This window comes from Habropoda laboriosa, unplaced genomic scaffold, assembly GCF_001263275.1.
Source record: "Habropoda laboriosa isolate 0110345459 unplaced genomic scaffold, ASM126327v1 scaffold291, whole genome shotgun sequence".
Lineage (NCBI taxonomy): Eukaryota > Metazoa > Arthropoda > Insecta > Hymenoptera > Apidae > Habropoda > Habropoda laboriosa.
Window position 1 is genome coordinate 1,481,885 of NW_017100515.1, and position 15,348 is coordinate 1,497,232.

At 39.0% G+C, this 15,348-nt stretch overlaps 1 protein-coding gene across 1 annotated transcript in view; it reads right to left on the reverse strand.

The window, feature by feature from the left end:
- LOC108576371 (phosphoinositide 3-kinase adapter protein 1) overlaps window positions 1–15,348 on the reverse strand; it is a 40,840-nt gene that overhangs the window by 4,736 nt on the left and 20,756 nt on the right. Inside the window, exons 6-7 of the mRNA XM_017939344.1 lie at window positions 2,215–2,374; window positions 596–983 (exon numbers count right to left, since the gene is read on the reverse strand). Of these exons, the coding sequence (XP_017794833.1) occupies window positions 596–983; window positions 2,215–2,374 (548 nt within the window). The remainder of the gene's footprint in view (window positions 1–595; window positions 984–2,214; window positions 2,375–15,348) is intronic.

Here is a 15,348-nt window from a genome sequence, read left to right on the forward strand (position 1 = left end):
TATTTTTTACTCAGTTTCATAGGAAAAAAGAAAATTGTGGGTGGAATCTTGGAATTTTTTAGTCAGAGATTTTAGGTGTTTAAGGATCGAATTGCATTGTTATCCGTTGTACTGTATTTCTAATGTATAATTTTGATAAATTTCTCCATCAATTTTCCTTTTTTCTTTTAATTATTTTAAAGTTTGAAGATCGTTAACAAAATTCTTTCAAAATTTCAAAATCACTAACAAAATTACACATTATAAATCTTATTAAATGATCGAAGATAGTTCTCTTAGAGTGTCATTACCCATTAGGGGGAGTTCCCTTAACGCCGGACGGCACCTAATACCGGACATTAGTTATATCTGAAATAATTGAAACGCTACGGAGCCGTTATTCTGCGTATCTCCTAGAGGAGACACAAGGAATAAAAATAAGTTTTCTGCGCGTTTCAGTCGTGTGTGTACAGGTAGAGAGATTTATTTAAGAAAACCCTTAAGCGTCCGGCGCTAGGGGAACTTCCCCTACGTTACACTTCAAACACAATTTCAATAGATTCCTTCGCTAATTTTCCTTCGTTGTCAATTATAAATTACAGATCGCCAGTCTCACCAGCTTCACTTTCTTCGGATGAACAGAGAACGTGGTTTTGTCGCTTCTCAGAGCAGGAGGCGGCGTTGTGCCGAGAATTCCAACAGCGGCGCCTAATAGTTCACCGACGAAAGTTTCATCCTGGTCCTTCACGAAGAACTTTCTCCACTGGTTGTAAGAGACCAAGATCGACTTGTGGGACTCGCTGATGTGACTGTCGTGCACGCCCAACATCATCGCGAGGACTTTGTCGGTGATCAGGTGCCTAGATAGACTCGTCGCGTGTTCCGGTCGACTTTGAATTCGTTCTAACAGCACTGGACACACGACGACGATCTGCAAACGAGCCGATCGAATCCTCTCCTCGCTGCCTGGCAGCATTGGATCTTCGACTGTCACGTGACGTACCCTGCAATATTTTTTAAGCGGTTATTGTCGGTTCTTTAACGTAGAAATTGAAAGGTGTATTTTTGAATTCGAATTAGTACATTGAAATTTTCAAATCCAAACGTTAAATTGAAATTTTCGAATCCAAACGTCAAATTTATATTATTAAATTCGAATTTTCAAATCCAAACTTCTGGTTCAAATTTTTTTATTCAGTCTTCAAGCTCCGTTTCCAAATTCACGTTTTCAAATCCAAACGTCAAATTCAAAGTTTTGTATTCAGGCTTTAAGCTCCATTTACAAATTCAAATTTTTGTAGTCAAATTCCAAGTTTCAATTCCAAATTTAAGTTTTTATATTCAGATTCCAATGTTCAGTTTTTAAGCTCCATTTCGAAATTCAAATTCCAAATTCAAATTTTTATATTCAAATTCCAATATTCAGTTTCTAAGCTTCATTCTCAAATTCAAATTTTCACATTCAAATTCCAAGTTCCAATTCCAAATACAACTTCTTACATTCAAATTCTAACTTCCAATTCCAAATTCAAATTTTTATATACAAATTCCAAGTTTTAATTGCAAATTTAAATTTTTATATTCAAATTCCAATATTCAATTTTTAAGCTCCATTTCCAAATTCAAATTTTTACATTTAAATTCCAAATTTAAATTTTTTCATTCAAAAGCAACATTTTCAAATTAAAATTTTTATATTCAAATTCCAATATTCAGTTTTTAAGCTCCATTTCCAAATTCAAAGTTTTACATTCAAATTCCAAGTTTCAATTCCAAATTCAAATTTTTACATTCAAATTCCAAGTTTCAATTCCAAATACAACTTCTTATATTCAAGTTTTCAAGCTCCATTTTCAAATTCAAAGTTTTACATTCAAATTCCAATATTCAGTTTTTAAGCTCCATTTCCAAATTCAAATTTTTACATTCAAATTCCAAATTTAAATTTTTGCATTCAAATTCCAAGTTTCAATTCCAAATACTCCTTCTTATATTCAAATTGTCAAGCTCCATTTTCAAATTCAAATTTTTATATCCAAAATCCAAATCTCAGTTCCAAATACTTCTTATATTCAAATCTCAAATTCCAGTTCCAAATTGAACTTTCAAATACCCATCTCTACCTTCAAATTATCACAGTCAACCATAAAAATAAAAATTCTGCAAATTCACATTTTCCAAGCGTACAAAAATTTGGTCAAAAAATATCGCAGTAGAAACTACGAGAGCAATTACTTGAAAGGCGGCCGGCCCTGTTGCCTGCTGATCTGCTCGAAGCAGGCTGTGAGATAATTCACCCATAGACTGGAAATTTCGCTGTCCTTGCTGGACACGAACAGAACGTCATCTTCGTGGTGCGATTCGATCTTCGAGATCCCGGTCGCTGAACGTGATCCTGCAACAATTCCATTTTTCCCTTTTAAACAACCAACACCTCCAACGACAAATCAGCTCCTCCTGAAAATTTCCCACTCGATGAAAATAATCGCGAAACACGCACACAGCGTCGTTTCAGGATCGATAGCTCTTTCGTTGTTTTAATTAACAACGCGGTTCATTTCGCGCAAGCTATTAACGCATTAGCGGGAAGACACACCTTGCTTTAGTTTTCTCCCCCTAGTCTCTCCGTGGTTCGTGTTTCGTTTAATGCGACACGCGACGCTAATGAAATAATGCCCTTCTAATGCGTTTGTTCCGCGTTATTCGAGAAAACGACATCGCGACCAGACGTGAAAATCATCGATCATATTCGCGATAACGTCGAACGCTCTGTTTTCGACGATTTGGTAATTGTGTGGGTAAACAGTTGCTTGGAGATTGAAACTTCGTTTTGAGGTTAGAAAATTTTTTAGTTTAAATCTGTGAGCAGTTTTTATTCGCGCAATTGACGAATCGTGTGAAATGGGGACCAGTGGGTGTATAAAAATTGATCCAAACATTTTATTATTAATTCTAAGTAAAGAATTACTGTGAAACGCGTTCGAATAATTTAATGTTCGTTGTAAAATTTTGTAACATTAAAGTTAATTAGAAAGAAACTTAGTGTTCAAATTATATAAATTTCAGGATTATAGAAAAAAGTAATTTTAGAGATAATAATTTTCTAGGTTAGGAGAGAAGAATATAAAAATTTCTAGATATCGTGTGAAAGATATAGTTATTTTATCACTATCAAAATGGCTGCAATGTTATTTATTGCTGCAAATCTTTTTTTCTTTGAATTCTTAATCGAGGTTTACGTATTTAGGTTATTTCCATCGCGTTAAGGATCATTGGCTACCAATCGGGAGTCTTTAATTAGTCAGCTGAACAGTTGAGCTCGATTAAGAATTCAAGCAATCGAGGCTAATGAAATTCACCAAACTCTCGCTTTCTTTTCCTCCTTCGTTCGAAAAAATCGAACGCGTTCTCCATTTTCCATATTTCTACGTCGATATAGCATTTCGAAAATAAAAATCCACTCAAAAAATTTGAAATATCAATTTCAAATCGATTTTATAAATTTTGTTTACCCACGCGATATATGAAAAATAAGCAAAAAAACGATAAAAATAAGAAAAATGTTCTTCCTCCGTACGATTGCATTTCGGTAACCTTGAAATTTGTCGCGGAACAGTGAACGCGCGAAACCGAGACGAGTTCTTATCTAAACTTCTCAATGCAGCCAGCTTAGGAAGAGAGAGAGTGGAGGAGCAAAAGGAGCTCGCGAGTTTATCGAGCGTACAATGGTATAATTAATGGGGTCGTTCGTTTTCCATAACCGCGATCGTTTCTCGTACAACGGGGCTTTTGTGCCGGCCCGATATCGATATCTGCTAGAAGCCGACTGGAAACGCACCGGGGTTCACGATCCCTTCAGCCGAAAATAACCGGAAAGAGTCACATTTTTCTACTCTTTTCTCTCTCTCTCTCCTCCTCACCACCGCCCCCTTTTTTTTGGTTATAATACAGGCTATCTGTTATCAGCTGTCGTTCGAGTGCTTTCACCGAATCGTATATTTTACGGCGAGATGGAAATAAACAGGAATTCTTATCTTCGTTGAAAAGACATTTTTTTGGAAGAGTTTTTACCGTGTGATGGTATTTTTGTGAAATTTTATTTAGTTATTTTGTTTCGGGATTGAGCTTTCGATGGTAAAACAGAGTTGTGTTTAATTTTGGTAAATTATAGGGGAATTTGATTAATTCTCTGTCAAATTGGATTTAGTTATTTATTTTTGGGACTAAATTTGTAACAGTACAGCAAATCAGCTCTCAACTTTGTTAAATTCTAAGGAAATCTAATGCAATATATTGATTATGCGTGAAATTTTCATTTTTGGAACTAAATTTAAAATGGTGTTACAGAACAGATCTCAACTTTACTAAGTTACAATGGAACTACTTGAAAGAAAACGATACAAAAGCAGTCATAGCTTGGGAATAAGCGAACGTACGAAAGTACTGTAGAACCGTTAATGGAAAAAAAGAGTTAGGTTAGGATGGAATAGACGGCGAAGTTATGGGACAGTAGAAATGTCGACGAACATTCCAGGGCACGGAGGCTCTGAAAATAACCGGGCACGGGGTAAACTTTCATTTTCTCCCCCGTTCCTCTGTGCCAGCCCCGTTTCCCGTGAAAACCGCGGACAAATAAACGCGCTGTTAAGAATAGAAGAACACCATAGTCGGCGCAAAGGGTTCGTTTCCGTGTTCCTAACACGTGGTTTCCATCCTGAGGCGCACTATGGAACATGGACGTCAACTTTTTCTACTAGAATCAACTAGAATCTCAGTTCTTTCTGTAAAATAGGACCAACCTTGGTGTAAATACCAAATTTTCGTCTGTTATCCTAACCTCTTTAAAATTTTTCCTCATTTATCGATGTTTAGAAGTGTTTCAAAATTTTTGTTTAGTATTGTTGCTCATTTCTTAAGGATTTTTAACCTGTTAACTGAATTCACCTCTTAACCCTTTGCGATCGGCACATTTCTCTGGTTGGACTATCAGCTAGTCGAAGCAAATTAAAATTTTCAAAGTTATTTTTGCATAGTTTATTTATTATATATATAAGGATATTGAAAAACAGAATATTTTGAAACTGATACATTTTGTTTAATACATACTAGTTATAGTGCATAAAAATAAAACGTTTTAATTTTTGTAATTTTCCAAAGTATGATACTTGACAAAACAAAGATCATGCCGCCATAGCGGCGACACCGATTTCTAGAACAAAATTGAAATGCCGCCACTATGGCGGCACCGATCGCAAAGGGTTAAACAGAACTCTAATCTGTATAATTTATAAATAAAACGAGTGAAAATTGCAGGCGATAATTTCATTTTAATTTCTGCAAATGGGAATAACGTGTTTTACGTTGTACAGCTGAAAATGAATAATCTCTCGATGAATAAATTATTGGGTTCGAAATATTAACCGAATATTAAATAGCTAACTCGTCTCCATCGGTTAACAGTTTAAATTTTAATGAAATTACCATTAATGCCTTGGAATATTTATGAATTTGCAATTACTCGCGAATTCGCAAATTTCTTCTTTTTCTCGGTGAAAATAATGATTTCGATTGAATAAATTTAAATTTCATTACCCCGAATTCCTTGGAATATTGACGAATTCGCAAACTTCTTTTCTTTTTCTCACTGAAGATAACGATTTCGATCGGATAAAAGAAGTATTTCTTCTGGAAGAAATATTTCTCTGTTGAAGCGAATGAAAGGTTCAGAAGCGATAGACGTCTATCGGCGATCGAAAATATTCCTTCCCGTACTTGGCTCGCAGAGCCGCCATGTTGGCGGCACTTGCGTTCGCTACGTGACGCGCGTGGCTTCCGTTTTCGGCGTATCCGGTCTTCCACCGAATTAATAGTCGCGAACGATTAAAGTCGCGGGCCGTTATGCGTTCTCTTCGTAACACGATCTTAGCCTTTGCTCGACAGGAAGTGCCGTATAACGGATGTTTTCGAAAAATATAACGCCCTCGCATCGATCGGCCGATCGATCGATCCCATTTCTCCTTTCGTCTCCTTTGAAGATCGTAAGAGAATCTTCGTTCCACAAAATAATTGAAAGAAGCGAGCGATTTATTTTCCTCTTAAATTTAGAAAAAATATCGGAAAGAATCGAGAGATTCATTTCCCCCTTTTTTTATAATTTAAGAAGAAATAATTGAAAGAAGCGAGCGATTTATTTTCCGCTAAAATTTAGAAAAAATATCGGAAAGAATCGAGAGATTCATTTCCCCCTTTTTTTATAATTTAAGAAGAAATAATTGAAAGAAGCGAGCGATTTATTTTCCGCTAAAATTTAGAAAAAATATCGGAAAGAATCGAGAGATTCATTTCCCCCTTTTTTTATAATTTAAGAAGAAATAATTGAAAGAAGCGAGCGATTTATTTTCCGCTAAAATTTAGAAAAAATATCGGAAAGAATCGAGAGATTCATTTCCCCCTTTTTTTATAATTTAAGAAGAAATAATTGAAAGAAGCGAGCGATTTATTTTCCGCTAAAATTTAGAAAAAATATCGGAAAGAATCGAGAGATTCATTTCCCCCTTTTTTTATAATTTAAGAAGAAATAATTGAAAGAAGCGAGCGATTTATTTTCCGCTAAAATTTAGAAAAAATATCGGAAAGAATCGAGAGATTCATTTCCCCCTTTTTTTATAATTTAAGAAGAAATAATTGAAAGAAGCGAGCGATTTATTTTCCGCTAAAATTTAGAAAAAATATCGGAAAGAATCGAGAGATTCATTTCCCCCTTTTTTTATAATTTAAGAAGAAATAATTGAAAGAAGCGAGCGATTTATTTTCCGCTAAAATTTAGAAAAAATATCGGAAAGAATCGAGAGATTCATTTCCCCCTTTTTTTATAATTTAAGAAGAAATAATTGAAAGAAGCGAGCGATTTATTTTCCGCTAAAATTTAGAAAAAATATCGGAAAGAATCGAGAGATTCATTTCCCCCTTTTTTTATAATTTAAGAAGAAATAATTGAAAGAAGCGAGCGATTTATTTTCCGCTAAAATTTAGAAAAAATATCGGAAAGAATCGAGAGATTCATTTCCCCCTTTTTTTATAATTTAAGAAGAAATAATTGAAAGAAGCGAGCGATTTATTTTCCGCTAAAATTTAGAAAAAATATCGGAAAGAATCGAGAGATTCATTTCCCCCTTTTTTTATAATTTCCCCTTTTCCACATTTTCAAAAATATTTCTTTCGCGTTTCGCTACTTCACTAATATCGAAACGAGAGTCTGATGGAATATCAGAGAAGCGATCACTGTATCTCCACTTTCCATTTACCTTCCTCTCTTAAATCAAGGAAGAATAATCGAAAGAAGCTAATAATTCATCTCCCTCTATTTCAAACTTAAAGAAAACCTATTTCATGTTCCGTTACTTCGCTAACGTAAATAGCAAAGTCTGATGGAATATCAAAGCAGCGATTACCGTAGCTTCGAAGCAACTCTGTTACATCGAAGCGCATAAAAGGGAAAGAAACCTCATCAGCCGTCTTAATGCACCTCTTAATATACTTTTACACAAACAGACCGACTATTCTCGTTCCTCCACAGCTACGAATCACTCCATCCACCCACGTTCAATTTTTACCTCGCTCCTCCGTCAATCCTATTTCTCCGAGCAAACACGAAAACACCGTATCAACCATCATTTCTTTTATACTCCCACCAAATTTCCATCCCCGACAGAAAAACACTCTTACTTGCAACAATCTCCCTCTCAACATCAGAAGAACACACTCGCCGTGAAATTACACTTAAATCCTCCCCAAAGAAAAGAAACGCCCAAAAATTCGCGTGGAAAGAAGAAGAGAAGAAAAAATCGTGCAAGAAGAGGAGGAACGGAGCGGTTTGGACAACGAAAATCTGTTCGCTTCGAGGGGCAAAGCAGCCGGGTAAAGAAGTGCAAAGACACGCGAGTACTGCATAAATTACGAGGAAAACGAGACACTCACGCGTGATGTTGGACAAATCCAAGAAGGTCGGCCGGTTTCGTCGCCGCGATCTTGGTGTTTCGCACGTGTTCGCCATATTTTTCTGCGGGACCAGCATTTCGCCCATTTCGCCCATTTCTTCCTTTCTTTCTTTCTCGAGAGAGAGAAAGAGAGAGAGAGAGAGACGTGTTCACCAAACGACTATTCCCGCATTTTCTCTCTCATCGTTGTCGAAGAAACCGAAGATTCTCTTCTTCCCTCAACTCTCTCTTTCCCCGGTCGAGTTGCGTGTGCGTTGTCGAAGTTGGAGGATCCGAATCGAACGACACCTTTGATCTATCGACGACGACTGACCGTTTCGTTCGGATCGATTCGATACGTGGAATGACCATCGTCGAATTCGAACCTCCCCCACTGCCTCGACGATTGGACGTTCGCGTCATTGTTTTCACGTACGGACTCAGAAATTAGACGATGCCCATAATTACGACGGACGAGGGTCGAATGTTTAACGATCGGTGCTACGTCTTCGTTTGTTTTGAGGTGGACAGGGTTTGACGTGGTTGGAGAACGTTTATTTTCTTTTTATTGTTCTTTTAGCGAGAGAGGAGGTTTGTAGCTTTTCTTTTGTGGGGAGAGGTGTTCTTGGAAAGGACGTCGGGAAATTTGCGTTGATTTTTTTGGAGTTGTTTTTGGAGGAATTATTGTTAATTGGTAGAGAGATTGTTCAATTTGTTGCAACTTCAAAAAATGGTTGGAGAGGTATGTCAATATTTGCGTTGTTTTTTTGGTAGTAAATGGGAGTTGTTTTTCGGGAGAAATCAGAGTTGTTGCGGTGGAACAGGAGTTGCTATTAAAGAGTTTGTTCAATTTATCGCGATCTTTGTTTTTATTAAAAAAATGTGCGGAAAGGATACATGAAATTTTGCGTTGATTTTTTGGTAGTAAATTAAAGTTGTTTTTAGAAGAAACGAAGGTTGTTGTAACGGGACAGGTATCGTTCTTCGTCGTCAAAGAATTTGTCGAGTTTATAGTAGTCTCTGTTTTCATTAAAAAATGTCCGAGCAAGATATAGCAATGTGTGCGTTGTTTTTTTGGAGAAAAATGGAAGTTGTTTATGGAAGAAGTCAGCGTTGCTATAATGGGACAGCTACCATTCTTCGTCAGTTTACAGTAATCTCTGTTTTTATTAAAATATTTGCGTTGATTTTTTAGTGATAAATTGAAGTTGTTTTTAGAAGAATTCAGCGTTGTTACAACAGAAAAATAATCGTTCAATTTACAGCAACCTCAGCTAATACAACTTCAATCTTTTCTTCAAACTTCTATTCTAACCTTCCTCTTTAAAATTTTCTTCCAAACTACAATTACAACATCCCACAAGCCACACCTACGATACAACATCTACATTCTCACCAAAAGCACCCTGCTGCATCGTAAAAGAGATCGTTGTAACCGAAAGACGACGGTACTCGTTGCCTCTTAATCCAATTACTCGGTTCATAAATCCCAAGAAGAAAAAGTGAAGAAGAAGAAATAAAAACCTACCCTCGATAGTTTTACACAGAGACTGTCTTCTTTATCCTCGAAACACTCGTCAAATGGGATAATAGACGGTGGAAACGAAGGAGGAGAGAAGAAAAGGCCAGCGCGGCGCAAAGATGGTGGCAGCTGGCTGCCATTTGTATTCGCCGCGGCGCGCCGTGCCCCCGCATACGATTAGCATACTGCATATCCTGCGCATCGAGTGCATCAGGACGACAACAGTGCTTTCGAATGCACGAAAATGTCTCCGTCGTGGAATTTCTCGAAGGACGTTTTATGAATAAAAACAGAAGAAAGAAGAGAAAAATGACCGACGATAGTTTCTGAGAAAAGAAAAATCGTCGACTTTCTATTTATACGACATACGTGTAGTACGCGCGTAACTCGTATCGTGAATTCTAATAAATTTTTCATCGGTTCGAAACAACGTCATCGAGGTTGATTAAAATTTTTAATCGTCCGTATTGTCGCGCATGCTCAACTGGCCCTTAAAACGTTATATGGAACACTGGAGCACATTTGTAAACAATATAACGTTCCCATTTGAGGCTCGATGGAATTTTTCCTCGAGTAAGTTTAGCACCGGTGGTTATTAATCGACCCCCCTCTATATATATTATTAATTAAAGTCAACCATTGTGAGTAATAATAGAAGGAACGTTACCGAAATATTCGATGCTCCGTTTCGCGTACTGGTTCTCCTCCTTGATCTTCATATTTCCAGTTATTTCTCGAACACGTGAATTAGAAACTGTATCAACTACTAGCTCTCAACGCGAACATGTTGTAACGATCATTTCTAACACCTTGTATGAAAAATCTCTCAAGTTCTCACGATATATCAGAAGTGTCGATAATGTCACTAGATAAAACTACAAACGAGTTTTCAACGGTGAAAGAAGAGAGAAATTCTAATGAATAACAGAGTGGAAGATACAAGTTTAGAAGAACACACGAGGGAAATAATGATAAGAAAAAAAACAACGTCCGACTGGAGCGCGGCGCGCCTCGTCACTGAACACATCTCTCGAGGGTTGTTTCGGGAGATGCATTCGGGGAACTGTGCGGAGGAGGGCGCATGCGCGGGGCCCGGCTGCGCCTGGATCTGCGCAGACGCCGCGTTCAAATATTTCGGGAATCCACGTGGTCGCGTGAGAAACGCGCTGGTCGGTGGCACGCGACGCGAAATTTCAATCGGAATTACCGAGTGAAAAAGATACATCCCCGAGACGAGAAACCAGACGATTTCATTATTCACTCGGAAGGTACGAAATATGAATTATTCCTTATGTAATGTGTAATGCCGAACGAAACGAGGTAATAAACAGGACGACGATAAAGAAAAGGGGAGAATAATCGCAGGTTTCCTAACCTCTTACACACATCGTATGCAGTATACGCACGAGACTATGTATTCGCAACAAAATACACGATATTTCGTGCGTTCGGTGTAGCCAATGGTAGATGCTTATCGGCCAATTAGTTAAAAGTACGAAAGAACCAGTCGTCGTTAAACGGATAATGATCGACGTCGTTTCGAAAATGGCGGCCGATAAGGATCGCGGTTTGTCGACGCTCTGGGCGGTTTAATTAAACGTTAATTAAGCTAATTAAGGAAGGAACGGGAGGCAAGTACCGGGAGACGGTTGTCGAAACGATATGCGTGTACTGTTTACTACTTTACGCAATTGTTGCACGCAGATGCGTTTCCAAAGTACACGTTTCATGCCGCTATCGCGATAGATAAGCGTCGTGAGCCGCTCCTAAGTAAATATACGGCAACTTCGGCCGGTAGTAGTACCATAATCACGGCGCAAACATCCTTTTTGCATTATTACTGGACTTCCTTTTTTTTCACCACTGTAGATGAAAATAACGAGAAAGAATTTTTTTTAGCACGAAATCAAAGAAGATGGTAAAATTACGAAGATAGTCTAGAGAGAGAGAGAGGTGATTTTCTTCTTTTTTTTTTTTTTTATCGAGAACAAGAAGAAGATTGTAGGCTTAGCAACGAAACGATCGTTCTTTTGATTAAGATCCAACGGTGCACGAGTAATTAATCTATTCATCAGCTCGGATGTATTTTTCATGAAACAGAACCTGAACCTCTGCATAATTCACGTAACTAGACAGAGCTGTACAAACTTGTTAACAAATTATCTTTCACGGAACGTGATATCCCATGGGTTCACGCGATTCATCATCCTGTGTATAGCGTATACGTTTTTCCATTGAATCAACCACGGTGCTAATTGCACAACCAGCGAAGCTGTGTCCTTTTTCTCTCTCTCTTTTTCTTTAATCTTTTCTAATTTCCTTTTTTCTCCCCTCGGTAGAATTAAGTTCTCCAGCTTGGCCACTTGACACGACCAGTCACAAAGGGTCTCCCACATGAAGCCTCGCGGGGCGATTTTCTCGACGAAAAACCTTGAACAGGGAGCCCATTCACGGAGAAATCGAAATTCCGACGAGTCGCGTTTAGGCGGCTCCCTTTCACGCGCTACTATTTCCGTTCCCGCCGTTTCTACGCTACGTTTTTCTCCTCCTTTGTCCCTGGTTTATGCAACATCGAGGCTTGTTGCGCGGGTTAGTTGCACATTTGGAAGTGTCATCGAAATTTGTTGAGGAGAGATGTGAAGAATTTTTGTAAAATCGTTAAAACGAGTGATCGATGATGAAAAAGGGAAAAATTGATGGGACAAATCGATATACGGAAGAAAATGAGGTAGATAGCGAAGAGAAAAGGAAGCTTCGTTTCTTATCTAAAGTGAAATTTGCTGATAACGGCTGTTCTTTGATAGGCGTTTTGAATATTTTCTCGCGCTGTGCACTTTGCGCCTATAGGCGTTTTGAATATTTTCTCGCGCCGAGTCTTTGGCCCCTATAGGCACTTTGAATATTTTTTTGTACTGTGACCTTGACATTCTATAGGCGTTTTGAATATTTTCTCTCACTGTGCCGTTGTCGTTTTTTGGCACACTTTCACCTTAATTTAAGCCTTGAACCTTGTCCCTTGCGTACTTTCGCTTTAATTTTTGGAATTACTAATTTTGAAATTTTAATTTTTAAATTTTTCACAAAATTTCGTAGTTAAACACAATTTCCAAGTAGTTTGAGAGACTCTGCCCGACGTTTTAAAGACAGACGTCTGTAGTCAAGGGTTAACAGTGTATTCGAAAAGATTTTAAGATTCTAGCCAAATGGTTGAATATTTTGTAACCATTCTGTGGATAAAGTTCCGACAGGAAGGGAAGGCAATAAAAAGAAGGACGAATTTGTTTAGAGGATAGCGGGCACAAAGGAATAAATACGCGATAAGGAGGATCATAAACGAAAGGGTTTCAGGGAGGATCCCATGGTAGTTTTTAAAGGACACCAATTACAGTATATCGCTTCCGCTGGAGAGCGTTTCCTCCCATAGAAAACGAGCGGCGAGAGATCGCTCGGAGCGTGCTGGTGGAATAACAAGGAACGGGAAAATAATTGCTTCCAGGTATTATTTTCAACGGAAACGGCAATAAAGCACCGTTTAAAAAAAAACGCGATTTACCTCCGTCTACTATTTGCACGTAAAACTAAAATCTTGCAAATCCGTAGATCGAAAATACATTTTTTCGTTTCTATCAACGAGACAGCCTGTACCCCATCTCCAAAAATGGAGATTCTACAAGAAAGAAATAAAAAGGACTTCTTCAGAAATCAGAAAATATGTAAAATATATTAAAATATATTCCAAAATAAAACTCATCTCCAGTTTATTCACCGAACTAAATTCACTACACTAAATTTAGGGTTTGAAAGAAAGCAGAGAGATGACCAATTTTTGCATCAAAGTCTTCGATCGATCTCCAAAAAACAGTCAAGCTTTCTCAGAGGTTCACGAGTCGCCGCTTTTTCCCCCGGTTTCACGCAAGAAAAGATCTAGGACAAGCGTGTGGTTGTTACCTTGAACTTAGATAAGCGCCTCCATGCTTCTCTAACGTACTCGTACGTACGGTAGTTGAAGAGCGTTTAACGCTTGTCCACGAATGATGGCCGACGAATATTTTATTTGACAGCCGTGACGCGATAGTAATCCGTTTACGGCCGTTGCTCGACCCTCGCGTAACCCTCTAACACAGAAATTGGGCCTCTCCAATTAGGGAGGCGAGCGGACGAGGAGGAGGAGGCGAGACGAAGAGGTCCGCGGCCGAGTGACCGAGCAGAGGATAATCGTCTTAAGGTCCCGGAGCACGGCTACGTCGACGTCTTGTTGCGCGTGTCGTGAGTAACAAGTTGGATATACGGTGGTTAGTATATAACCGAGTCGTGCTCTTGAGACTCTTGGACTGCGGAGAGGAGAGAGAGAAAGTTTATGGTGGCTGGTGATTGACGAGGAACTTTCGTAGGAAATATTGTCCTTCGTTGAGGAATTGTTGGTTGAGAGATTGAATGGTAAATGTGCCAGTATGTTGGAGAAATTGTGGTTTGGTTTGGTAATGCGGTAGAGAATGGTATTCAAGGTTTGTATTGTAGTAGAATTATGGGATGAGTGAGTTGGAGTAACAACACTGTGGGTTGGTGTGGGAATACAAGCTTCCGTAGAAATATTTTATGGTAGTACCATCATAGTGTAGGATTACGTTGATATAGTACGAAGTTAGGGTAGAAGCTACCACCTTAGTGTAGTAGCACATTCATGTAGTAGTGTTTTAGTATAGAATTACGTTGATATAGTTAGGTATCGCGGTAATAAATTTCAGCCCGAAAAAACCTACCATCGTGATTTTCATAGGGGGTGAAAAAGCGGTCACCCATCCCAACTGCGGGTTCACCTCCGTGCAGCTTGACTTCGGTGATCGGATACGAAGCTGTAGTTTCACCACGGCTACAACCGTTGATACCAAAAAACAGTTTTAAATTAACGACACTTTATCAAGGCTTCACAACTACATAACGACGAAAAACTCGAACAAAAAGTTTCTCTTCGGCAAAAAGCATTTCATCTACAGAACCCCCCATTACCTATTAAAAACCATTTTCCGAAAGACGATAATTTGCACGGTCGCGACGGTAATACCACAGAGGATCGCGTGTCTCCGCGGCTGAATCCGCGCAACCAGAGACCCTCTTTCTCGCCAGACCTTCGTCCGGCTGTTCCGCGAACTCGTGATTTCTATCTCTCGACGCTGCTAAATATGACTAATTACAAAGCTTCCGACGTCGAGAGACGTTCAACAGCCGCCGCTCCCTTTGTATCTGTAATTGCCGCCTCACACTCTCGCTTAATTGCGGCCAGGTAACGGCTCGCGATATCTCACCTGAACCCCTCCGGGGAACGTTTCTCCGAGTCGCGTCGTTCGTTTTCCTTTCTTTCGCAAAATCGACTCCCCGGTCGAAGCCATCGAAATTCATCGCGCTAAAATTCCCCACGTCATTTCCCCTCTGAAACGCGCTCGTCGGCCGGTTTCCTACTGTTCCCTTCGCGACGACGTCGCGCCACGAATTCTACGATCCAGAATTTTCTCGTAGAACGATCGATTCTCCCGTATCGCGAGCTTTGTCAAAGTCCACTATACGCAAACAGCGTGTTCTGTTTTCTCCGCGATTCCATGGAAACTCTTATCGCGGTAGACTTAAGCTACATTTCTCCATTTCCGCTGTCTCTGAACGCACGCTCCGACAATTCGTCTCATTCACGGAACCTACACGAACCTGCACAATTTCCTGTTCCACGGGATATTTAAAAAAATGTCTCGTCCCGCCGTTTCTCCTCTGGAATCAACCTCGAATAGTTCCACAATGTGAAATAATTGAAAAATCATCGCATTATCCCGACTAAAATCATCTCTTCCTCCGTTTAACGAAACACACAATTCCCCGCAATCT